General features: G+C 45.7%; 1 protein-coding gene across 1 annotated transcript in view; it reads left to right on the forward strand.

Moving 5' to 3' along the window:
- The window catches only part of LOC142707566 (fibrinogen C domain-containing protein 1-like), a 135,083-nt gene that overhangs the window by 57,274 nt on the left and 49,894 nt on the right, over positions 1–27,915 (forward strand). Inside the window, exon 2 of the mRNA XM_075848335.1 lies at positions 10,157–10,234. Within this exon, the coding sequence (XP_075704450.1) occupies positions 10,157–10,234 (78 nt within the window). The remainder of the gene's footprint in view (positions 1–10,156; positions 10,235–27,915) is intronic.

The raw sequence follows: 27,915 nt of genomic DNA on the forward strand, positions 1-27,915 counted from the left end.
GGACGGGATCCAGCTGTTTGTATCTGCAGCCGCGAGACGCCGATGACCGCGCCGGACCCGGTGACTACTGCGGGGAGATAAGCGGATCTGAGATCTAGCGCACAGTGGTAATAAGACGCCGGCTGACAGCGGAGGAGGGGTGAAGACTTTTTATCGGAACATCACGGATTTAAACGCTTCATCCGCCGCCATTGAACACAAATTGGAGCTGCTGGAACCAGGACTAAAATCCCTTCACCTACTACCCCCACCGGGCGAGTAAATACACCTAGGCGACAACGCGGGATTATCGGGGGCCGCAGGTAGAAAAGATCATGGGAGGAATTTCATGTCATTTTGGGAAAATTACGTTTCAGAGATGAGAAGAGAGCGGCGGGCGAGGGGGCGAGCGGGCATACGTGTCAGGATGGGTGTACTACTCCAAACCGGAACATATATATACACCTATAGATTTACCGGGGTGCCCCATTCATAGAGCGCAGCCCATACAGATGACTCTATACCCCATAACCCCCCACCACTAAACACATCCAATAGCGGGCGGCCATAATCAGACACGACACCCGGAGAATGAGGTCGGATGGGAATAGCGCTCCACCTTATAGCTCTGTTCATCCTGAGCTTCCTGCTACATGAATATAATGCCAGAACGACAGTAAAAACTGACACTTACTATCACAGGGTGGGAGGAGAAAGCAGGGGGTCAGGAGTGTAACCCCGTCTAACAACATAGGCCTAAACGCCATTCAGGGTCTATGGAAAGCTGGGTGACAACCCCTGTAATGGCTGAGCAGGAGAAATTCTCTGTAAGGAACTTTAACATTTACATTTTTTTTGTATGCGCAGGATTGCTGCTCCTTTAAGGAATCACCTACCGAGGATGAGCGAACGGCATCGCGGGGGAATTGCGCCGACGAGGAGTGATTGAGTTGACCCAATCACAAGATTGATGTCAGCGAAGCCGGAGCGAAATAAAGTCGTGTGCGGAGAGATCCCCTGAATATAAACTACAGACAAACACGGAGCCGCAGGAAAGTGCGACAAGACGTTTAGATTGCGGTCAACTTCTTTATGTTCGAACCGGGCGGATTCGCGACAAAGTTTTAAATTCCGCGCGTCGCTCTGTTGCCGCCTGGATGTGGCGCGGTCCAGCTCATCGATCGCAAGCGGCGTAATGACTGGATACATGTGTTGCAATGTGATGAATGAAAAGCCACGCCCATAAAAAATGGCGTAAATGGCGCAATACGTTGATAAATAAGCGCACATTTTTCCTACACTTTCTTCATGTGAACCATCTTAAGATGGACAAGTTACATGGGATCCATCTTTCCCAGACTCCAGAATAGCAAATCTATACATTAGAGAATGTTAGTCCTTCCCGATCCATGAACAGAATGCTTGAAGCGCAGTGAAGACTGACACGGGCAGAGCAGGGGGTGATGTAACAACGTGATCGACTGCCGCTCAGGGTCTATGAAAAGCTGGATAGTGGTATTGTTCGCTGCATTTTCCATTCCGCAGGGGAACGTTAATGGCGGCCATTTTTGCCGTCGTACGTTTTTGTTTACTACTATGTAACATCACCGTAAAATAGCGCCATTGTGAGAGCCGCAAATAACAAATGGAGAAAAACAATAAACCTGGAAAAAAGATATAAAAAAAGAATAAAAAAATGCAAAAATGCAAAAATGTTTTCTTACTTTAGTTGGACATCGTCCGGTGATGGTTCGCCACGATTATCACGGCGAGGCATCGGCAGCTATTTATCGCCAGGGACGCCGTTTGAGATGTGATTGCAGCGCGGAGGGAGCGGCGCTCTGAAGTCTTTTCTCCCTGGATGATGATCGCCGCCGCCGTCTCACGATTCAGCTTTTTCCCTCTGTAATCTACATGTAGTTGCGGCACGGCGCGGGGCAGCGAGGGTCGCACAGCCGGCGCGGGGCAGCGAGGGTCGCACATACGGCGCGCGGTTAACTCAGTTATCCGTTCATCTGATCAGCGCTGGAGCTTTGTGTGTTATCTAGATAATACGGCCTGACCCGTAACCCTCGCAGCGCCGCAGCCTTCCCCGGCCTGAGAGCCTTTTATCATGGCGTCACCCTGAATTCTTCCTAACCGTTTCCCATCGTATACGGAGGATCTCCGGGGATTGCGGCCGGGGCCTTTAACTGAAATATTCATAGACTGCGCACACAGTCCCAGGGCGTGAAGACAAAGCAAAGCCGCTAATGAGAATGTTTGTAAAAGAGCGCTTCCCCTTTAAATAAAAAATCCCAGGTAATCCCATCCAATTGTTTTAGTTCTATCTGACCGTAAGAAAGCTGGGTGAAAAGTAAAAACTGCCATTACAGGGGTTGTCACCCAGCTTTACTAGACTCCTGCATGACAAATCTATGTAGATCTGCTGTAGAACAACCCCATCTCTCATGTCACTGCGTAACTAGGCAGACTAGTCATTCAGGAGTCTGGGAAAGCTGGGTGACATTTGCGGAAGTTGTACGGTAGGACTGTACAGTCAGGATATGTATAGGATATGTAGTCATGGATAAAATACCCAGTAGATCGAGTGGTCAGGTTGTTGGGAAAGCTGGGTGAAGTGGCCATTACAGGGTTTCTTACCCAGCTCTCCCAGACTCCTGCATGGCAAATGTATCTAGTTATGCAGTGATACATCCACCAACTCCTATGCCACTGCACAACTAGGCAGACTTGCTGGTCAGGAGTCTGGGAAAGCTGGGTGAAAACAAAATAATGGCCATTACCGGGTTAATCCTGCCACAATGCAATGCATGATGGGATCTCTGCCGAACTGTAGTGTCTGATAGATCCCAGGTCACAACCAGCAGTAGTGTGACAGCAGCTTTGGTTGCGACTAGAGTATAACATCAGTATCATATTTTACAAGCACAAAAATTATTTGCCGCCGCCCACGTATTAAATGCGCTGCGGTCGTCCTTTTCCTCCGGTATACGGCAATAGAGGATCCGGTCACCTCAATATAATGCTGAAAAAATGGCAGCAAAAAAAAACGGGAAAAATCCACCAGGTGTTAAGAACGACAATCACACAATGACCCCCATCATCCAGGAGTCCCTAGCCCCGGGTCCACTGCTCCCATGTGTCTTATCCAGGGCCGGAGTCCAGACTTCTGTAACTGAAGATTCTGTAACTGAAGTTCGGCCACTTTCTAATATCCATGTGTTACACCACTGTCAAGATCTCTGCTTGCTGTCAGTAAAGATGCACAGTTTTAATATATCCAGAGGCTGATTGTCCTGACCTAATATGTGTCACAACTGAGGGTTTGTTAGTTGTATCCAGTCTAGACAATCCTCTGTGAGGTAAACAACCTGGACTCCAGACTGATACATTGTAACAAACCGTCAGCTGTGAGAAGTTTTAACTCAGGATGGTTTTTCAGTCTATCTTTCACTGTGGATTAAGTGCCCACAAATCAGACATATGACCCCAGTAATGCTGCTACTTGTGCCAGTGCCCACGTTGCCCTCTCCTTACCAGAACGTGGCATTGTATTACTGGGCACAGGATAATAATGGCTATCACCCCAAAGTCATAATGATGGGAGTGATACATTGTGTGCAAGATAGGGAGATTCTGGGGGCAGGGATGATGGGAGTGATACATTGTGTGAGAGATAGAAGGATTAGATTGTGAGCTCCTGGGGTCAGGGATGATGGAGGGAGTGATACATTGTATGTGAGATAGGGAGATTAGATTGTGAGCTCCTGGGGTCAGGGATGATGGGAGTGATACTACATTGTATGTGAGATAGGGAGATTAGATTGTGAGCTCCTGGGGTCAGGGATGATGGGAGTGATACATTGTGTGAGAGATAGGGAGATTAGATTGTGAGCTCCTGGGGTCAGGGATGATGGGAGTGATACATTGTGTGAGAGATAGGGAGATTAGATTGTGAGCTCCTGGGCTCAGGGATGATGGGAGTGATACATTGTATGTGAGATAGGGAGATTAGATTGTGAGCTCCTGGGGTCAAGGATGATGGGAGTGATACATTGTATGTGAGATATAGATTAGATTGTGAGCTCCTGGGGTCAGGGATGATGGGTGTGATACATTGTATGTGAGATAGGGAGATTAGATTGTGAGCTCCTGGGGTCAGGGATGATGGGAGTGATACATTGTGTGTGAGATATAGATTAGATTGTGAGCTCCCGGGGTCAGGGATGATGGGAGTGATACATTGTGTGAGAGATAGAAGGATTAGATTGTGAGCTCCTGGGGTCAGGGATGATGGGAGTGATACATTGTATGTGAGATAGGGAGATTAGATTGTGAGCTCCTGGGGTCAGGGATGATGGGAGTGATACATTGTATGTGAGATAGGGAGATTAGATTGTGAGCTCCTGGGGTCAGGGATGATGGAGGGAGTGATACATTGTATGTGAGATAGGGAGATTAGATTGTGAGCTCCTGGGGTCAGGGATGATGGGAGTGATACTACATTGTATGTGAGATAGGGAGATTAGATTGTGAGCTCCTGGGGTCAGGGATGATGGGAGTGATACATTGTGTGAGAGATAGGGAGATTAGATTGTGAGCTCCTGGGGTCAGGGATGATGGGAGTGATACATTGTGTGAGAGATAGGGAGATTAGATTGTGAGCTCCTGGGGTCAGGGATGATGGGAGTGATACATTGTGTGAGAGATAGGGAGATTAGATTGTGAGCTCCTGGGGTCAGGGATGATGGGAGTGATACATTGTATGTGAGATAGGGAGATTAGATTGTGAGCTCCTGGGGTCAAGGATGATGGGAGTGATACATTGTATGTGAGATATAGATTAGATTGTGAGCTCCTGGGGTCAGGGATGATGGGAGTGATACATTGTATGTGAGATAGGGAGATTAGATTGTGAGCTCCTGGGGTCAGGGATGATGGGAGTGATACATTGTTTGTGAGAGATAGGGAGATTAGATTGTGAGCTCCTGGGGTCAGGGATGATGGAGGGAGTGATACATTGTATGTGAGATAGGGAGATTAGATTGTGAGCTCCTGGGGTCAGGGATGATGGAGGGAGTGATACATTGTTTGTGAGAGATAGGGAGATTAGATTGTGAGCTCCTGGGGTCAGGGATGATGGGAGTGGACACGTAGTGTTGTGGGATAAGTTTGGCGCTATTTCCATGGCGGAGACCTCCTCGGCCGGACATTGCTTACACTTCGGATATCTTCAGGTCTCAGCTTTAACTCCTCACAATCAATAAAACAAATATTTGCCTGGTTTGGACTTGCTGCGGCACCAGACACTGCGTCCTCTCTACTGCGCGTGGCATCAGGTCCTGTCTGTCCTTGATGAGGGGGTTAGTCTGGCATTATTGGGGCACTGCGGTGTAATCCTGGAACCATCTATAAGCCTTAAGAGACCTGGAAGCAGATAAATGTATCAACAGAGCCTAGGGGAAACACAGATGTAGCAGAGCCGAGTTTGTCATATAATAACTGATGTATTATCTGTAGTGTTACATAGGACTGCAGGTAACATCTACTACATTATCTGTCCCCAGAGAGTTATCACTGTGTTATCTGTGGTGTTACATAGGACTGCAGGTAACATCTACTACATTATCTGTAATCAGAGAGTTATCACTGTGTTATCTGTGGTGTTACATAGGACTGCAGGTAACATCTACTACAGTATCTGTAATCAGAGAGTTATCACTGTGTTATCTGTGGTGTTACATAGGACTGCAGGTAACATCTACTACATTATCTGTACTCAGAGAGTTATCACTGTGTTATCTGTGGTGTTACATAGGACTGCAGGTAACATCTACTACATTATCTGTAATCAGAGAGTTATCACTGTGTTATCTGTGGTGTTACATAGGACTGCAGGTAACACTACTACATTATCTGTACTCAGAGAGTTATCACTGTGTTATCTGTGGTGTTACATAGGACTGCAGGTAACATCTACTTCATTATCTGTAATCAGAGAGTTATCACTGTGTTATCTGTGGTGTTACATAGGACTGCAGGTAACTCTACTACATTATCTGTAATCAGAGAGTTATCACTGTGTTATCTGTGGTGTTACATAGGACTGCAGGTAACACTACTACATTATCTGTACTCAGAGAGTTATCACTGTGTTATCTGTGGTGTTACATGGGACTGCAGGTAACATCTACTATATTATCTGTAATCAGAGAGTTATCACTGTGTTATCTGTGGCGTTACATAGGACTGCAGGTAACATCTACTACATTATCTGTAATCAGAGAGTTATCACTGTGTTATCTGTGGTGTTACATAGGACTGCAGGTAACATCTACTACATTATCTGTAATCAGAGAGTTATCACAGTGTTATCTGTGGCGTTACATAGGACTGCAGGTAACAGCTACATTATCTGTACTCAGAATTATCACTGTTATTTGTGGTGTTACATAGGACTGCATGTTACATTTACTGCATTATCTGTACTTAGCTTGTGACCCCGAGGAGTTAATGGTTATGTTCAGCTCTGCTACATGTGTAGGCGCCTCCCTGAGTGATGTAGTAATTGACAGGTAGTCTCCGCTGCGCGCTCACTGCTGCCCCCTCCCGGTGGATCCGCGTGTTTGATCAGAGCTGGGACGGAGCGCGGTGCTGATGGAGACGTCTCCCGTGTGCTGGACGCGCTGAGGTGAGTCCTGTGCCCGGCGCCCCCCGCACTGACCCCCGACATCCCGATATGTGCAGCAGCGGAGCGGGGGTCGGTGCTTCACCCACGAGCAGATCTGTGGGGGCTGAGGAGCCGGCAGGAGACCCCCTCCCTCTATACTCCTCAGTATCTTGCGTATACCCCTCTGTAGCCCCTCATTACCCCCCTCTACACCCCCCTCTTCCCTCCGTTTCTCCCCCGTATCTTGTATTAGATTCCACAGTAAAGCAGATTAAAGATTTGTGAATTATCATCTGAGACTGCAGAGATTACACCGGAGAAGTTCAGCAGCAGCACAGGGAGAGGAGAGTCCGGGGGGAGGGGAGACCAGGGGGAGAGAGGAGAGGGGAGTCCGGGGGGAGAGAGGGGAGACCAGGGGGTGAGAGGGGAGACCAGGGGGAGAGAGGAAAGGGGAGTCCAGGGGGAGAGAGGGGAGACCAGGGGGAGAGAGGAGAGGGGAGTCCGGGGGGAGAGAGGGGAGACCAGGGGGAGAGAGGAGAGGGGAGTCCGGGGGGAGAGAGGAGAGGGGAGTCCGGGGGGAGAGAGGGGAGACCAGGGGGAGAGAGGAGAGGGGAGTCCAGAGGGAGAGGGGGGAGACCAGGGGGAGAGAGGGGAGACCAGGGGGAGAGAGGAGAGGGGAGTCCGGGGGGAGAGAGGGGAGACCAGGGGGAGAGAGGAGAGGGGAGTCCGGGGGGAGAGAGGAGAGGGGAGTCCGGGGGGAGAGAGGGGAGACCAGGGGGAGAGAGGAGAGGGGAGACCAGGGGGAGAGAGGAGAGGGGAGTCCGGGGGGAGAGAGGGGAAACCAGGGGGAGAGAGGAGAGGGGAGTCCGTGGGGAGAGAGGGGAGACCAGGGGGAGAGAGGAGAGGGGAGTCCGGGGGGGGGAAAGAGGGGAGACCGGGTGGAGAGAGGGGAGACCAGGGGGAGAGAGAGGGGAGACCGGGGGAAAAGAGGTGAGAGAGAGGGGAGACCGGGGGGAGAGAGGGGAGAGAGGAGAGGGGAGTCCGGGGGTGGGGAGAGAGGGGAGACCAGGGGGAGAGAGGAGAGGGGAGACCGGGTGGAGAGAGGGGAGACCAGGGGGAGAGAGAGGGGAGTCCGGGGGAAAAGAGGGGAAAGAGAGGGGAGACCGGGGGGAGACCAGGGGGAGAGAGGAGAGGGGAGTCCGGGGGGAGAGAGCGGAGACGGGGGGAGAGGAGAGTCCTGTGGGAGAGAGGGGAGACCGGGTGGAGAGAGGGGAGACCGGGGGGAGAGGGGGGGACAAGGGGGAGAGAGAGGGGAGACCGGGGGAGAGAGAGGGGAGTCCGGGGGGAGAGAACGGAGATGAGGGGAGACCAGGGGGGGAGAGAGGGGAGACCAGGGGGAGAGAGGGGAGACCAGGGGGAGAGAGAGGGGAGTCCGGGGGAGAGGGGTGACCGCTGGGGGGGGGGGAGATTAATGAGAGAGGAGAGGGGAGTCCGGGGGGAGATTAGGGAGAGAGATGGGAACCCGGGAGGAGCTAGGGGGGGGGGGGGGGAGAGAGGGGAGACCGGTGGAGAGGGGAACCCCGGGGGAAAGAGGGGAGAGAGGGGTGACCAGGAGGAGAGGGGAGAGAGAGGGGAACCCGGGGGGAGAGAGAGGGGAACCCGGGGGGAGGTAGGGGGAGAGAGGAGAGGGGAGTCGGGGAAGACCGGGGAGAGAGGGAAGGGGTGACCGGGGGGGGGGGAGAGAGAGGGGAGGGGTGACCGGGGGGGGGAGAGAGGGGAGACCGGGAAGAGAGAGGGGAACCCGGGGGGAGAGAGGGGAGGGGTGACTGGGGGGAGAGAGAGGGGAGAGCAGAGGGGAACCTGGGGAGAGCAGAGGGGAACCTGGGGAGAGCAGAGGGGAGGTTGGGGAGAGAGGCGATGTCCGGGGGAGAGGGGAGACCGAGGAGAGAGGAACCCGGGGGAGGGAGACTGGGGAGGAGAGGGGTGACGTGACTGGGGGGGGGAGAGAGGTGACCGGGGGACAGGTGACCGCGGAGAGAGAGGGGAGACTGGGGGGAAAGAGGGGAGACCGGGGAGAGAGAGGAGAGGGGTGACCGGTCAGAGAGGCGAGACCATGGAGAGGAGTCATCTAAAGGAAGAGGCTACGGGTCCCAGAGGCTACCATACCCGATCCAAAGCACTTAAGGGGGGACGGAACACTTTGGTTATTGAAGCTGGGTACCGTGTACAGGGTCATGAGAAATCCATGTGAGATTATCTAGAACATGTGTCAGATCTATCTATCTATCTATCTATCTATCTATCTATCTATCTATCTATCTATCTATCTATCATCTATCTATCTATCTATCTATCTATCTATCTATCTATCTATCTATCTATCTATCTATCTATCTATCTATCTATCTATCTATCTATCTATCTCACATCTATCTATCTATCTCATATCTATCTATCTATCTATCTATCTATCTATCTCACATCTATCTATCTATCTATCTATCTATCTATCTATCTATCTATCTATCTATCTATCTATCTATCTATCTATCTCACATCTATCTATCTATCTATCTATCTATCTATCTATCTATCTATCTATCTATCTATCTATCTATCTATCTATCTATCTATCTATCTATCTATCTAATATCTATTTATCTCATATCTATCTATCTATCTATCTCATATCTATCTATCTATCTCATATCTATCTATCTATCTATCTATCTATCTATCTATCTATCTATCTATCTATCTATCTATCTATCTATCTATCTATCTATCTCATATCTATCTATCTATCTATCTATCTATCTATCTATCTATCTATCTATCTATCTATCTATCTATCTATCTATCTATCTATCTATCTCATATCTATCTATCTCATATCTATCTATCTATCTATCTATCTATCTATCTATCTATCTATCTATCTATCTATCTATCTATCTATCTATCTATCTATCTATCTATCTATCTATCTATCTATCTATCTATCAGTGTTATTTCCGTTGCTACTTGTATATCTCTGGTGGGTTGTGTGGTATATATATATTTATATATACACAGTGAGTGGCGGATGGCAGTGTGTGATCACTGGAGATGTAGTGCCGGTGCCACTTGGTGATCAGTGTGGTGGTGCCCGCTGTCTGCTGCCGCTTCACTCATTTCTATTGATTGTGAGATGTCAAGTGCTGGTGGAGTGATAATGTGCTATCCGAGACTGAAGTGCTGGGGAAGACCCAGATGCAGCAGAGCTGACGTTGTTGTATAAACTTCTTACAGATAATGCTGTTGCGGATATAGGAATGTACCAAATGGAAACCCCAGCTCTGCTGCATCTGTGTAACTGTCCCTGGCTGATGTGTATGTAGCAGGGCTGTGGCTCTGCCCCTGTCCTGGGTCCTGATTCACAGGCGTATTCTATTGTTCGTAACTCGTCAGATGTAGTCTAGACGTGTGTGTGATAATTAACGCTGATTCTCTCCATTCCGGTAGCCGACCATGGGAAGTGACCGGTGGAAAAATATCGGAGGTTCCTCACAAATGGAGGACGGGGTTCAGCAAAAGTCGCAGGTAAGCAAATTCTAATAAGTGTCCAATGAATTGAAGTAAAGATTCATTATGCACAGATATAGCAGAGTTGAGTTTGTTATTTGGTGCAACTCATATTCAAGTCCTGATATATTATCTGTGGTGTTACATAGGACTGCAGGTACCACTACAACATTATCTGTAATCAGAGAGTTATCACTGTGTGTTATCTGTGGCGTTACATAGGACTGCAGGTAACATCTACTACATTATTTGTACTCAGGGAGTTATCACTGTGTTATCTGTGGTGTTACATGGGACTGCATGTAATATCTACTACATTATCTGTACTCAGGGAGTTATCACTGTGTTATCTGTGGTGTTACATAGGACTGCAGGTAACATCTACTACATTATTTGTACTCAGGGAGTTATCACTGCGTTATCTGTGGTGTTACATGGGACTGCAGGTAACAGCTACATTATCTGTAATCAGAGAGCTATCACTGTGTTATCGGTGGTGTTACATAGGACTGCAGGTAACATCTACTACATTATGTGTACTCAGGGAGTTATCACTGTGTTATCTGTGGTGTTACATAGGACTGCAGGTAACATCTACTACATTATTTGTACTCAGGGAGTTATCACTGCGTTATCTGTGGTGTTACATGGGACTGCAGGTAACAGCTACATTATCTGTAATCAGAGAGCTATCACTGTGTTATCTGTGGTGTTACATAGGACTGCAGGTACCATCTACTACATTATCTGTACTCAGAGAGATATCACTGTGTTCTCTATGGTGTTACATAGGACTGCAGGTAACATCTACTACATTATCTGTACTTAGAGACTTATCACTGTGTTATCTGTGGTGTTACATAGGACTGCAGGTACCATCTACTACATTATCTGTACTCAGAGAGATATCACTGTGTTATCTATGGTGTTACATAGGACTGCAGGTAACATCTACTACATTATCTGTACTTAGAGACTTATCACTGTGTTATCTGTGGTGTTACATAGGACTGCAGGTAACATCTACTACATTATCTGTATCACTGAGAGTTATCACTGTGTTATCTGTGGTGTTACATAGGACTGCAGGTAACACTACTACATTATCTGTACTCAGAGAGTTATCACTGTGTTATCTGTGGTGTTACATAGGACTGCAGGTAATATCTACTACATTATCTGTACTCAGGGAGTTATCACTGTGTGTTATCTGTGGTGTTACATAGGACTGCAGGTAACACTACTACATTATCTGTAATCAGAGAGTTATCACTGTGTTATCTGTGGTGTTACATAGGACTGCAGGTAACATCTACTACATTATCTGTACTCAGAGAGTTATCACTGTGTTATCCGTGGTGTTACATAGGACTGCAGGTAATATCTACTACATTATCTGTAATCAGAGAGTTATCACTGTGTTATCTGTGGTGTTACATAGGACTGCAGGTAACATCTACTACATTATCTGTACTCAGAGAGTTATCACTGTGTTATCTGTGGTGTTACATAGGACTGCAGGTACCATCTACTACATTATCTGTACTCAGAGAGATATCACTGTGTTATCTGTGGTGTTACATAGGACTGCAGGTACCATCTACTACATTATCTGTACTCAGAGAGATATCACTGTGTTATCTATGGTGTTACATAGGACTGCAGGTAACATCTACTACATTATCTGTACTTAGAGAGATATCACTGTGTTATCTGTGGTGTTACATAGGACTGCAGGTAACATCCACTACATTATCTGTACTCAGAGAGTTATCACTGTGTTATCTGTGGTGTTACATAGGACTGCAGGTAACACTACTATATTATCTGTGCTCAGAGAGTTATCACTGTGTTATCCGTGGTGTTACATAGGACTGCAGATATCATCTACTACATTATCTGTACTAAGAGAGTTATCACTGTTATCTGTGGTGTTACATAGGACTGCAGGTAACACTACTACATTATCTGTAATCAGAGAGTTATCACTGTGTTATCTGTGGTGTTACATAGGACTGCAGGTAACACTACTATATTATCTGTGCTCAGAGAGTTATCACTGTGTTATCCGTGGTGTTACATAGGACTGCAGATATCATCTACTACATTATCTGTACTAAGAGAGTTATCACTGTGTTATCTGTGGTGTTACATAGGACTGCAGGTAACACTACTACATTATCTGTAATCAGAGAGTTATCACTGTGTTATCTATGGTGTTACATAGGACTGCAGGTAACATCCACTACATTATCTGTACTCAGAGAGTTATCACTGTGTTATCTGTGGTGTTACATAGGACTGCAGGTAACATCTACTACATTATCTGTACTCAGGGAGTTATCACTGTGTTATCTGTGGTGTTACATAGGACTGCAGGTAACATCTACTACATTATCTGTACTCAGAGAGTTATCACTGTGTTATCTGTGGTGTTACATAGGACTGCAGGTAACATCTACTACATTATCTGTACTCAGAGAGTTATCACTGTGTTATCTGTGGTGTTACATAGGACTGCAGGTAACATCTACTACATTATCTGTACTCAGAGAGTTATCACTGTGTTATCCGTGGTGTTACATAGGACTGCCGGTAACATCTACTACATTATCTGTAATCAGAGAGTTATCACTGTGTTATCTGTGGTGTTACATAGGACTGCAGGTAACACTACTACATTATCTGTACTCAGAGAGTTATCACTGTTTTATCTGTGGTGTTACATAGGACTGCAGGTAACATCTACTACATTATCTGTACTCAGAGAGTTATCACTGTGTTATCTGTGGTGTTACATAGGACTGCAGGTTACATCTACTACATTATCTGTACTCAGAGAGTTATCACTGTGTTATCTGTGGTGTTACATAGGACTGCAGGTGACATCTACTACATTATCTGTACTCAGAGAGTTATCACTGTGTTATCTGTGGTGTTACATAGGACTGCAGGTAACATCTACTACATTATCTGTACTCAGAGAGTTATCACTGTGTTATCCGTGGTGTTACATAGGACTGCCGGTAACATCTACTACATTATCTGTAATCAGAGAGTTATCACTGTGTTATCTGTGGTGTTACATAGGACTGCAGGTAACACTACTACATTATCTGTACTCAGAGAGTTATCACTGTTTTATCTGTGGTGTTACATAGGACTGCAGGTAACATCTACTACATTATCTGTACTCAGAGAGTTATCACTGTGTTATCTGTGGTGTTACATAGGACTGCAGGTTACATCTACTACATTATCTGTACTCAGAGAGTTATCACTGTGTTATCCGTGGTGTTACATAGGACTGCAGGTAACATCTTCTACATTATCTGTACTCAGAGAGTTATCACTGTGTTATCTGTGGTGTTACATAGGACTGCAGGTAACATCTACTACATTATCTGTAATCAGAGAGTTATCACTGTGTTATCTGTGGTGTTACATAGGACTGCCGGTAACATCTACTACATTATCTGTAATCAGAGAGTTATCACTGTGTTATCTGTGGTGTTACATAGGACTGCAGGTAACACTACTACATTATCTGTACTCAGAGAGTTATCACTGTTTTATCTGTGGTGTTACATAGGACTGCAGGTAACATCTACTACATTATCTGTACTCAGAGAGTTATCACTGTGTTATCTGTGGTGTTACATAGGACTGCAGGTTACATCTACTACATTATCTGTACTCAGAGAGTTATCACTGTGTTATCTGTGGTGTTACATAGGACTGCAGGTGACATCTACTACATTATCTGTACTCAGAGAGTTATCACTGTGTTATCTGTGGTGTTACATAGGACTGCAGGTAACATCTACTACATTATCTGTACTCAGAGAGTTATCACTGTGTTATCCGTGGTGTTACATAGGACTGCCGGTAACATCTACTACATTATCTGTAATCAGAGAGTTATCACTGTGTTATCTGTGGTGTTACATAGGACTGCAGGTAACACTACTACATTATCTGTACTCAGAGAGTTATCACTGTGTTATCCGTGGTGTTACATAGGACTGCAGGTAACATCTTCTACATTATCTGTACTCAGAGAGTTATCACTGTGTTATCTGTGGTGTTACATAGGACTGCAGGTAACATCTACTACATTATCTGTAATCAGAGAGTTATCACTGTGTTATCTGTGGTGTTACATAGGACTGCAGGTAACATCTACTACATTATCTGTAATCAGAGAGTTATCACTGTGTTATCTGTGGTGTTACATAGGACTGCAGGTAACATCTACTACATTATCTGTAATCAGAGAGTTATCACTGTGTTATCTGTGGTGTTACATAGGACTGCAGGTAACATCTACTACATTATCTGTAATCAGAGAGTTATCACTGTGTTATCTGTGGTGTTACATAGGACTGCAGGTAACACTACTACATTATCTGTACTCAGAGAGTTATCACTGTGTTATCTGTGGTGTTACATAGGACTGCAGGTAACATCTACTACATTATCTGTAATCAGAGAGTTATCACTGTGTTATCTGTGGTGTTACATAGGACTGCAGGTAACATCTACTACATTATCTGTACTCAGAGAGTTATCACTGTGTTATCTGTGGTGTTACATAGGACTGCAGGTAACATCTACTACATTATCTGTACTCAGAAGTGAGTCGATCAGCTCTGCTACATCTGTACGTGACATGTTGAGGCTTCGCTCTGTGGCATATATTACTGAAGGGTTAACAGCGTGTTTGCCAGAGATGACTGACAGCCGCCATGTTTGTACATCGCACAGACCTATTAATACGCCCGTCTCTCCAACATCAACTCAGAAATCAAATAACAGAAAAAACATTTTACTCCTAAGAAGCGACTTCTCCAGAAAAACCCCTGAACACGGCGTACGAGGAGAGACCCGCGCCCCCCGAAATCACATGAGGCTCACCACAACCGTGTACTGCAGGACATGCGCTGGACACTGCGGGCGCCCCTCATCATATACCATTGTTACATGTGTCCTTAATATATATAATCATTATACCAACCCCCTATATGTAACCCTTATACCTGCCCTCATATATAATCCGTATATCTGCCCCTATATATAGAATCATTATACCTGCCCCATATATATATATTCCTTATTCTTGCCCCATATATAATCCTTATACGTGCACCCATATATAAACGTTATACCTGCCCATATATACACACACACACATATATATATTCCTTATACCTGCCCCCATATATAATCCATATACCTGCCCCCATATATATTCCTTATACCTGCCCCATATATATTCCTTATACCTGCCCCCATATATAATCCATATACCTGCCCCCATATATATTCCTCATACGTGCCCCTATATATAATCCTTATACCTGCTTCATATAGAATCTTTCTACCTGCCCCTATATATAATCCATATATTTGCCCCTATATATAGAATCCCTTTCCCTGCCCCTATATATATTCCTTATTGTTGCCCCATATATAATCCTTATACCTGCCCCATATATAAACCTTATACCTATACTCATATAAATCTTATACCTGCCTATATATATAAAATCCTTGTACCTGCCCCATATATAATCCATATACCAGCCCCATATATAATTTATATACCTGTCCCTATATATAATCCTTATACCTGCCCTTATATATAATCTGTATATCTGCCCATATATATATATTTTCCTTATACCCGCCCCTATGTATAATCAGTCTAACTGCCCCTATATATATTCCATATATTTGCCCCTATATATATAGAATACCTTTACCTGCCCATATATATATATATTCCTTATTCTTGCCCCATATATAATTTTTAAATCTGCTTCCATATATAATCTTTACACCTGACCCCTATTTATATTCCTTATGCCTGTCCCTATATATAATCCTTATACCTGCCCCATATAGAATAAGTCTACCTGCACCTATATATAATCCATATATTTGCCCCAATATATAGAATCCCTTTACCTGCCCCATATTCCTTATTCTTGCCCCATATAATCTTTAAATCTGCTCCATATATATATATATACACACACACAAATAAAATATAATCCTCATACGTGCACCCATACATAAACTGTATACCTGCCCCTATATATATATATATATTCCTTATTCCTGCCCCATATATAATCCCTATACCTGCCCCATATATAATCTTTAAATCCGCTTCCATATATAATCCTTACACGTGAACCCATATATATATATACACACACACACACCTTATACCTGCCCATATATATATATATTCCTTACACCTTCCCCCTATATATAAACCTTATACCTGCACCCTTATATAAACCTTATACCCGCCCCATATATAATCCTTATACCTGCCCTCTTATATATATACACACAGTATATAGAATTCTTACACCTGCTCCCATATATAATCCGTATACCTGCCTTTATATATTTATTATACTTGTCCCATATATAATCCTTATACCTGCCCCTTTATATATTTATTATACTTGTCCCATATATAATCCTTATACCTGACCCCTTCTTACTATATGATTCTCACATATATAAATTTATTAAACGGATCGTCCCCCTAAGATATCCCCCATTTCTTGTGGCAGCTCCCCTGATGGTCGACTGAGGGAGTGAAACTGTTGAATACATAATCACGTGGATCTTCACTCAAAAAGGAAGGGGGTCACTTGGGACCCCTCTTTCTATGATGTCTATATATTTTAACAGGGAAGGGGTTGTCTTAAATGGACAGACACTTTAACCCCCCCCCACATATATAGGATCCTTAGATGCCCTACTTGTATATGCGATCGTTACATTCTCCCCTATATATAATCTTATGCATTTAAAATTGATACCGCCAAGTACATAGGACCCTTAGACTTGTATACTCCGCTATATCTATTTCAGCTCTGCTCATCCAACCATTATCCAATCACACACGCCCGCCTAATCCAGATATCTCATTACCAGGATGATCGTAGGGGGGGGGGCATTGTTTACCTCCGTCTCTTAAGGGGGCCGCCACCTTTTGAACGTGGAGTGTAATATGTCGTAACACCGGTCCTGAGCTCAGGAGACGGTCCATCAAGGCGATCCCTGAAATACATAAGAAGGCAGCAAATATTTAACATTGTGCCGACACGCAGATGTGGGGGGGGGGGCGACATACGAAATCAATGAGGGCCCCCCCTGATCCGCTCTGCTACGGACCCTTCTTGGCACTGCGCCTTCTCTTTTCAGTGACTGATATTACACTTTTCGTGCCCAATTTTATCAAATCACACTTAGAAATAATCGCTGTGCGTAAATGAGAAGAAATCGCCGCCATTGTGGCTGAAATTAACGGCGCAGAATTGGGCGACACCTGTAAAAAGAGGATTTCTGTGATGAATCGCGTGTGTATTTAATGTCTTAGAGGGGTCTTATTCCTAACTATGGAGGCAGCCATGTTTGTGGCATAGCCTGAATCTTGAGGAGTCCTGACTAATATTCATGAGAACTGATTAATATTCATGAAAACTGATTAATATTCATGAGACCTGATTAATATTCATGAAAACTGATTAATATTCATGAGACCTGATTAATATTCATGAGACCTGACCAATAATCATAGAGCTATGATTAATAAACCTGAAATTCTAATATTCAAGAGGTGCGGCCAATATCAAAGAGGTGTGACCAATATAAAAGAGGCGTGGCCAATATCAAAGAGGCGTGGTCAATACTTTTGTGGCTCTGACCAGCAAAATATGGGAACCGTAGAGAAGAATATTCTGCAGCCATTGTGGTTCAGTGTTACGTTTCTCGCTCGTCTTCGCGTGTATGCAAACGACTTTACGCCACACCCTCACTATAATAATTTCGACTCATAATAAAGTCTTCTGTTCTAGAACGAAAATAATCCCTCCCTCCTCGTTACCGCTGGATTCCCGCAGTAATTAAAACCCGATCATGTTTGAATTAAGGTAGAAAATCATGTAAAATGAGAAGTGTGATGTGTGCGAATCCTGCGCCCGGTGTCTCCAGAGGATTATCTAGAATATTCTGCCATTTCCATCTTTGAGCGTAAGACACGGAGAGCGCGATGCAGAGAGTTTTACCGTCACAATACGCGCGGCTTGGAGTTCTGCTCGTGACGTTCTAGATGCTTCAATAAAGGAGTTCTGGATACAAGAGCTGGAAGTTACATATCAATGCATTAGGTTCCAGCTACTCTCGGAGGAGCCTGTAACTTGAGGAGTTTTGTGCAGGAGCTCTAACTCCACATAGAATCCTAGAAACCGTATAAGAGGAGAGCTGGAAGACGAGCGCTCTGTGCAGGGAGTTCTAGAGCTGGATCGTCTATAGGTGGTGGAGCTCTGTGCAGAGAGTTCTAGAGCTGGATCGTCTATAGGTGGTGGAGCTCTGTGCAGGGAGTTCTAGAGCTGGATCGTCTATAGGTGGTGGAGCTCTGTGCAGAGAGTTCTAGAGCTGGATCGTCTATAGGTGGTGGAGCTCTGTGCAGAGAGTTCTAGAGCTGGATCGTCTATAGGTGGTGGAGCTCTGTGCAGGGAGTTCTAGAGCTGGATCGTCTATAGGTGGTGGAGCTCTGTGCAGAGAGTTCTAGAGCTGGATCGTCTATAGGTGGTGGAGCTCTGTGCAGAGAGTTCTAGAGCTGGATCGTCTATAGGTGGTGGAGCTCTGTGCAGAGTTCTAGAGCTGGATCGTCTATAGGTAGTGGAGCTCTGTGCAGAGAGTTCTAGAGCTGTATCGTCTATAGGTGGTGGAGCTCTGTGCAGAGAGTTCTAGAGCTGGATCGTCTATTGGTGGTGGAGCTCTGTGCAGAGAGTTCTAGAGCTGGATCGCCTATAGGTGGCGGAGCTCTGTGCAGAGTTCTAGAGCTGGATCGCCTATAGGGGGTGGAGCTCTGTGCAGAGTTCTAGAGCTGGATCGTCTATAGGTGGTGGAGCTATGTGCAGAGAGTTCTAGAGCTGGATCGTCTATTGGTGGTGGAGCTCTGTGCAGAGAGTTCTAGAGCTGGATCGCCTATAGGTGGTGGAGCTCTGTGCGGAGTTCTAGAGCTGGATCGCCTATAGGGGGTGGAGCTCTGTGCAGAGTTCTAGAGCTGGATCGTCTATAGGTGGAGCTCTGTGCAGAGAGTTCTAGAGCTGGATCGTCTATAGGTGGTGGAGCTATGTGCAGAGAGTTCTAGAGCTGGATCGTCTATAGGTGGTGGAGCTCTGTGCAGAGAGTTCTAGAGCTGGATCGTCTATAGGTGGTGGAGCTCTGTGCAGAGAGTTCTAGAGCTGGATCGTCTATAGGTAGTGGAGCTCTGTGCAGAGAGTTCTAGAGCTGGATCGTCTATAGGTGGTGGAGCTCTGTGCAGAGTTCTAGAGCTGGATCGTCTATAGGTGGTGGAGCTCTGTGCAGAGAGTTCTAGAGCTGGATCGTCTATAGGTGGTGGAGCTCTGTGCAGAGAGTTCTAGAGCTGAATCGTCTATAGGTGGTGGAGCTCTGTGCAGAGAGTTCTAGAGCTGGATCGTCTATTGGTGGTGGAGCTCTGTGCAGAGAGTTCTAGAGCTGGATCGCCTATAGGTGGTGGAGCTCTGTGCAGAGTTCTAGAGCTGGATCGCCTATAGGGGGTGGAGCTCTGTGCAGAGTTCTAGAGCTGGATCGTCTATAGGTGGTGGAGCTCTGTGCAGAGAGTTCCAGAGCTGGATCGTCTATAGGTGGTGGAGCTATGTGCAGAGAGTTCTAGAGCTGGATAGTCTATAGGTGGTGGAGCTCTGTGCAGAGAGTTCTAGAGCTGGATCGTCTATAGGTAGTGGAGCTCTGTGCAGAGAGTTCTAGAGCTGGATCGTCTATAGGTGGTGGAGCTCTGTGCAGAGAGTTCTAGAGCTGAATCGTCTATAGGTGGTGCTCTGTGCAGAGAGTTCTAGAGCTGGATCGTCTATTGGTGGTGGAGCTCTGTGCAGAGAGTTCTAGAGCTGGATCATCTATAGGTGGTGGATCTCTGTGCAGAGAGTTCTAGAGCTGGATCATCTATAGGTGGGGGAGCGCTGTGCAGAGAGTTCTAGAGCTGGATCGCCTATAGGTGGTGGAGCTCTGTGCAGAGAGTTCTAGAGCTGGATCGTCTATAGGTGGTGGAGCTCTGTGCAGAGAGTTCTAGAGCGGTATCATCTATAGGTGGGGGAGTTCTGTGCAGAGAGTTCTAGAGCTGGATCGTCTATAGGTGGTGGAGCTCTGTGCAGAGAGTTCTAGAGCTGGATCATCTATAGGTAGTGGAGCTATGTGCAGAGAGTTCTAGAGCTGGATCATCTATAGGTAGTGGAGCTATGTGCAGAGAGTTCTAGAGATGGATCATCTATAGGTGGTGGAGCTCTGTGCAGGGAGTTCTAGAGCTGGATCATCTATAGGTGGTGGAGCTCTGTGCAGGGAGTTCTAGAGCTGGATCATCTATAGGTGGTGTTGCTCTGTGCAGAGACTTCTAGAGCTGGATCATCTATAGGTGGTGGAGCTCTGCAGAGACTTCTAGAGCGGGATCGTCTATAGGTGGTGGAGCTCTGTACTGAGAGTTCTAGATACTTGAGGACCTTTAAGAAGAAGGTTCTGGATATCTACACATGGAGTGCTGTATGGTCTCTAGGCCTTGGAGCTCTATACAGAAGGTTCTAGCTTCTTCCATTATGTTCTGTGAAGCTTCCATGTTGAGGAGCTCTGCGGAGGGGGTTCTAGATACTTCTAGTGAGGATTTCTGTGTGGTCTATAGGTATTGCAGCTATGTATAAAAGGTCCATTATGGAGTCCTGTAAAGTTTCTATAACGGAGGACATCTACGTGGAGGGTTCTAGATCTCTACACTGCGGAGCGCTGTATGGTCCGTAGGCCTCGGATCTTTCTGTAGAACGTTCTAGCTCCTCTCTTTGTGGATTTCTGTACATTTTCTATAATTCTAGATCTCTACACTGCGGAGCGCTGTATGGTCGGTGTTCCGGAGCTGCGTGCAGGACACGATGGGGACGCCGCAGGCTTACAGACCTCGTTGTACAGGAATTTGCTCTTACATCCAGTTCTAGAAGCAGAATATGTAGAGGATCCTTCACAATGAGCTGCGGGGAAGAGCCGGGTATTGATCTGCACCAGAGGTCAATCCTTTTTCCAATAGAAGGTTGTGCGGAGGCGGCGGAGGAGCGGGTTGTCAGGTGTCAGCTTCATGATAGATCATCGTCTGGTGGGATCTGTTCAGTCTCCGGCCCATCCGATTCCTGACGATTTGCAGAAACTGCCCAATGTCTCCTAATGGCGGGGGTGGGGGGGTGTCCACCTGTCATTGTAAGGAGCAGACGCTGCAGATTTGGGGTAACAGCGGGGACATTGTCCCCAGCAGCCGTGTCTGTTGAGTCCCCGGGAGTCATGATCGCTCGGCGGCTCCAGATCGTGCTGCCGGCGGCTTCATTACCTTGTCATCTCCATGCGAATAATAAAGACGCCAAAACCTCCGCTGTAAAACCTTTCACCGCGGCCGACACCTGAATCCTCTCCTGCAATTAGGCGCTGACAGTCGTGTGCGGATATTTACAGGGTTAATGGACTGACAGCGGCTGTCACAACACGGGCAGCCATTAAAATTAACCCCTCCCGAGGTGCTGTCTCCATTGTTCTTTCCCACTCAGTATCCATAACAACCATTGTGTTGTAAAATCCGGTCATTACGGTCCCTCCGCGCCGCAACCGGCGTCCCGTCTCCCCCTGCTGGAAGGAACTCTCTGGGGGGATTTTCTCCGGCTCATAGGAGAAGCCTCGTTGTCCTTTTCTGCGGCACCGAGATGAAACCGGGACAGGAAACCCACAACTGTAGAAAAGTGTCAGCGTTACAGTGTCCTCCGCACCCCTCCCCCACACAACACGGTGCGGAGGATTTATATGGGATATTCTGCAAATTCTGCGTCAGCTCCAAAAGTTGTAGGAATTTTTGTCTTTTAGGGAAAAGAATCAATTTATCTCCAGGACAGTATTCTGGAAGTGGCAGCAGAAATTCTGAAGACTTCACCGAGATCTCAGGAGGGAAATAATCTCTGCAGCCGGGGAAGAAATACTGAGGGGGAAACCAAATCTGGAAAGTGGCGAGACGAGGTCTGTAACATAGGAACAAGAACACCGGGACTTGGCGGACAGGATAATGACCCTGACACTTTGGGGACAGGACAATGACACGCTGACACTTGGGGGACAGGATAATGACACGGACACTTGGGGGACAGGAAAATGACACACTGATACTTGGGGGTACAGGATAATGACACGCTGACACTTGGGGGTACAGGATAATGACACGCTGACACTTGGGGGTACAGGATAATGACACGCTGACACTTGGGGGTACAGGATAATGACACGCTGACACTTGGGGGACAGGATAATGACACGCTGACACTTGGGGGACAGGATAATGATACACTGACACTTGGGGGTACAGGATAATGATACACTGACACTTGGGGGACAGGATAATGATACACTGACACTTGGGGTACAGGATAATGACACGCTGACACTTGGGGGTACAGGATAGTGACACGCTGACACTTGGGGGACAGGATAATGATACGCTGACACTTGGGGGACAGGATAATGACACGCTGACACTTGGGGGACAGGATAATGACACGCTGACACTTGGGGGTACAGGATAATGATACACTGACACTTGAGGGTACAAGATAATGACACACTGACACTTGGGGGTACAGGATAATGATACACTGACACTTGGGGGACAGGATAATGATACACTGACACTTGAGGGTACAGGATAATGATACACTGACACTTGAGGGTACAGGATAATGATACTGACACTTGGGGGACAGGATAATGATACACTGACACTTGGGGGACAGGATAATGATACACTGACACTTGGGGTACAGGATAATGACACGCTGACACTTGGGGGACAGGATAATGATACGCTGACACTTGGGGGACAGGATAATGACACGCTGACACTTGGGGGACAGGATAATGACACGCTGACACTTGGGGGTACAGGATAATGATACACTGACACTTGGGGGACAGGATAATGACACGCTGACACTTGGGGGTACAGGATAATGATACACTGACACTTGGGGGACAGGATAATGACACGCTGACACTTGGGGGACAGGATAATGATACACTGACACTTGGGGGACAGGATAATGATACACTGACACTTGGGGGTACAGGATAAGGATACGCTGACACTTGGGGGTACAGGATAAGGATACGCTGACACTTGGGGTACAGGATAATGATACACTGACACTTGGGGGACAGGATAATGATACACTGACACTTGGGGGTACAGGATAATGACACTGACACTTGGGGGACAGGATAATGATACACTGACACTTGGGGGTACAGGATAAGGATACGCTGACACTTGGGGTACAGGATAATGATACGCTGACACTTGGAGTACAGGATAATGATACGCTGACACTTGGGGTACAGGATAATGATACGCTGACACTTGGGGTACAGGATAATGATACGCTGACACTTGGGGTACAGGATAATGATACGCTGACACTTGGGGTACAGGATAATGATACACTGACACTTGGGGTACAGGATAATGATACACTGACACTTGGGGTACAGGATAATGATACACTGACACTTGGTACAGGATAATGATACACTGACACTTGGGGGACAGGATAATGATACACTGACACTTGGGGTACAGGATAATGATACACTGACACTTGGGGTACAGGATAATGATACACTGACACTTGGGGTACAGGATAATGATACGCTGACACTTGGGGTACAGGATAATGATACGCTGACACTTGGGGTACAGGATAATGATACACTGACACTTGGGGTACAGGATAATGATACACTGACACTTGGGGTACAGGATAATGATACACTGACACTTGGTACAGGATAATGATACACTGACACTTGGGGGACAGGATAATGATACACTGACACTTGGGGTACAGGATAATGATACACTGACACTTGGGGTACAGGATAATGATACACTGACACTTGGGGTACAGGATAATGATACACTGACACTTGGGGTACAGGATAATGATACACTGACACTTGGGGTACAGGATAATGATACGCTGACACTTGGGGTACAGGATAATGATACGCTGACACTTGGGGTACAGGATAATGATACACTGACACTTGGGGTACAGGATAATGATACACTGACACTTGGGGTACAGGATAATGATACACTGACACTTGGTACAGGATAATGATACACTGACACTTGGGGGACAGGATAATGATACACTGACACTTGGGGTACAGGATAATGATACACTGACACTTGGGGTACAGGATAATGATACACTGACACTTGGTACAGGATAATGATACACTGACACTTGGTACAGGATAATGATACGCTGACACTTGGGGGACAGGATAAGGATACGCTGACACTTGGGGTACAGGATAATGATACACTGACACTTGGGGTACAGGATAATGATACACTGACACTTGGGGTACAGGATAATGATGCACTGACACTTGGGGTACAGGATAATGATACACTGACACTTGGGGGTACAGGATAAGGATACGCTGACACTTGGGGGACAGGATAATGATACACTGACACTTGGGGTACAGGATAATGATACACTGACACTTGGGGGACAGGATAATGACACGCTGACACTTGGGGGACAGGATAATGACACGCTGACACTTGGGGGACAGGATAATGATACACTGACACTTGGGGTACAGGATAATGACACGCTGACACTTGGGGGACAGGATAATGACACGCTGACACTTGGGGGACAGGATAATGACACGCTGACACTTGGGGGTACAGGATAATGACACGCTGACACTTGGGGGTACAGGATAATGACACGCTGACACTTGGGGGTACAGGATAATGACACGCTGACACTTGGGGGACAGGATAATGACACGCTGACACTTGGGGGACAGGATAATGGCACGCTGACACTTGGGGGACAGGATAATGATACACTGACACTTGGGGTGCAGGATAATGACACACTGACACTTGGGGGACAGGGTAATGATGCACTGACACTTGGGGGACAGGATAATGACACGCTGACACTTGGGGTACAGGATAATGACACGCTGACACTTGGGGGACAGGATAATGACACGCTGACACTTGGGGGACAGGATAATGGCACGCTGACACTTGGGGGACAGGATAATGATACACTGACACTTGGGGTGCAGGATAATGACACACTGACACTTGGGGGACAGGGTAATGATGCACTGACACTTGGGGGACAGGATAATGACACGCTGACACTTGGGGGACAGGATAATGACACGCTGACACTTGGGGGACAGGATAATGACACGCTGACACTTGGGGTACAGGATAATGTCCGTTTTAAAGGGCCAGTGTATTATTCCTATCACAATGTGAGCACTGGCCCCTCCCCCAGGCGCCTCCTCTTTGCTCAGGACCCCCCTTCTTTATAAGTTTCATCAGTGATTTTGGGGGTCACATATTTCCTGGTATTTTCCGTCTCTGTCTTGTTGTTTTCTCTCCATGAATTTCATGATCTGCTGCTCCGGCGCGGTTTAGAGTGTCAGCCTCTTGTCCATTGTCAGTAGTAGCCGGAGTCCTCGGCCTGTGTGCGGCGTTCTCCTCGGTATTACAGCCGTAATTGGCGCCATGTATATTAAACTGCGCGTTTTTCTTCGTTCGGAAGCTTTTACGGCCAATCAAGTCTGGATTTGTGGTCTTGACTGTTAATTAAAGGCGGCTTTACAGAAGAGTCTGGGGCTTGAGCTGCGGAATAGGATTTGGGAGCTTTGTATTCCTCCCCCGAGAGATCCACTTAATACCCGTCCTCTCCTGTATAGAGCGTCCAATCTGCTGACAGCGCCCGCAAGTGATATCAGGGGGAGCAGCGGACGGTAAAGCCGTCATTTATAGAAGAAGAGGCGGCGGAAGTAAAGATAATCGTGATAGATAGATAGATATGAGATAGATAGATATGAGATAGATAGATAGATAGATATGAGATAGATAGATAGATATGAGATAGATAGATAGATAGATATGAGATAGATAGATAGATAGATATGAGATAGATAGATAGATATGAGATAGATAGATAGATATGAGATAGATAGATAGATATGAGATAGATAGATAGATATGAGATAGATAGATAGATATGAGATAGATAGATAGATAGATATGAGATAGATAGATAGATAGATATGAGATAGATAGATAGATAGATATGAGATAGATAGATAGATATGAGATAGATAGATAGATATGAGATAGATAGATAGATATGAGATAGATAGATAGATAGATATGAGATAGATAGATAGATATGAGATAGATAGATAGATATGAGATAGATAGATAGATAGATATGAGATAGATAGATAGATATGAGATAGATAGATAGATATGAGATAGATAGATAGATATGAGATAGATAGATAGATATGAGATAGATAGATAGATATGAGATAGATAGATAGATATGAGATAGATAGATAGATATGAGATAGATAGATAGATATGAGATAGATAGATAGATATGAGATAGATAGATAGATATGAGATAGATAGATAGATATGAGATAGATAGATAGATATGAGATAGATAGATAGATATGAGATAGATAGATATGAGATAGATAGATATGAGATAGATAGATATGAGATAGATAGATAGATATGAGATAGATAGATATGAGATAGATAGATATGAGATAGATAGATATGAGATAGATAGATATGAGATAGATAGATATGAGATAGATAGATATGAGATAGATAGATATGAGATAGATAGATATGAGATAGATAGATATGAGATAGATAGATATGAGATAGATATGAGATAGATATGGGATAGATAGATAGATAGATAGATAGATAGATAGATAGATAGATAGATAGATAGATAGATAGATAGATAGATAGATAGATAGATAGATAGATAGATAGATAGATAGATATGAGATAGATAGATAGATATGAGATAGATAGATAGATATGAGATAGATAGATAGATATGAGATAGATAGATAGATATGAGATAGATAGATAGATAGATAGATAGATATGAGATAGATAGATAGATAGATAGATATGAGATAGATAGATCGCGTTACTTTGTAAATAAAGGATAAGAAGTTGATACATTGTTACATTTCTTTATGTTGTTGCCCTTTACACGCAGGGGTGACCCCCGGGTTTGTGTCGCCCTCTTCCTCGTCTTATAAGGTTTGAGCTGCAGCATTTCCGTGGCAGGGGCCGCCGTCTGCAGCTCCATTCATTGTCTGGAGCTTTTATCGGGGTCAGGAGGAGCCACCGTCCCCCACTACATGTATCCACTTATTATATGCGAGTGATATGTCGGGGGCTTGACGGCTGCCGCCTGGCATTGACCTGTGCCATCTTTGCCGTTATTCTGGCTGTTTACATTGGCAGCCGCTCTTTAGAGCTATTGTCCTGGCACAATCCAGGGGTCAGTGCAGCACTTGTGTCTATTATGAACATTTAAAGGGGAACTCCACCCACAGCCCCTTCAGTCAGGGTTTTGGTGCAGGCCCCAGATCACAAACCCCCCATGATGTCATCTTCTAACGCATCTATATGTCATGTCAGCTCTTATGTAGAGGCGCAATTCCCCTTAAAGAAGCAGACACAC

This window comes from Rhinoderma darwinii, unplaced genomic scaffold, assembly GCF_050947455.1.
Source record: "Rhinoderma darwinii isolate aRhiDar2 unplaced genomic scaffold, aRhiDar2.hap1 Scaffold_36, whole genome shotgun sequence".
Taxonomy (NCBI): domain Eukaryota; kingdom Metazoa; phylum Chordata; class Amphibia; order Anura; family Rhinodermatidae; genus Rhinoderma; species Rhinoderma darwinii.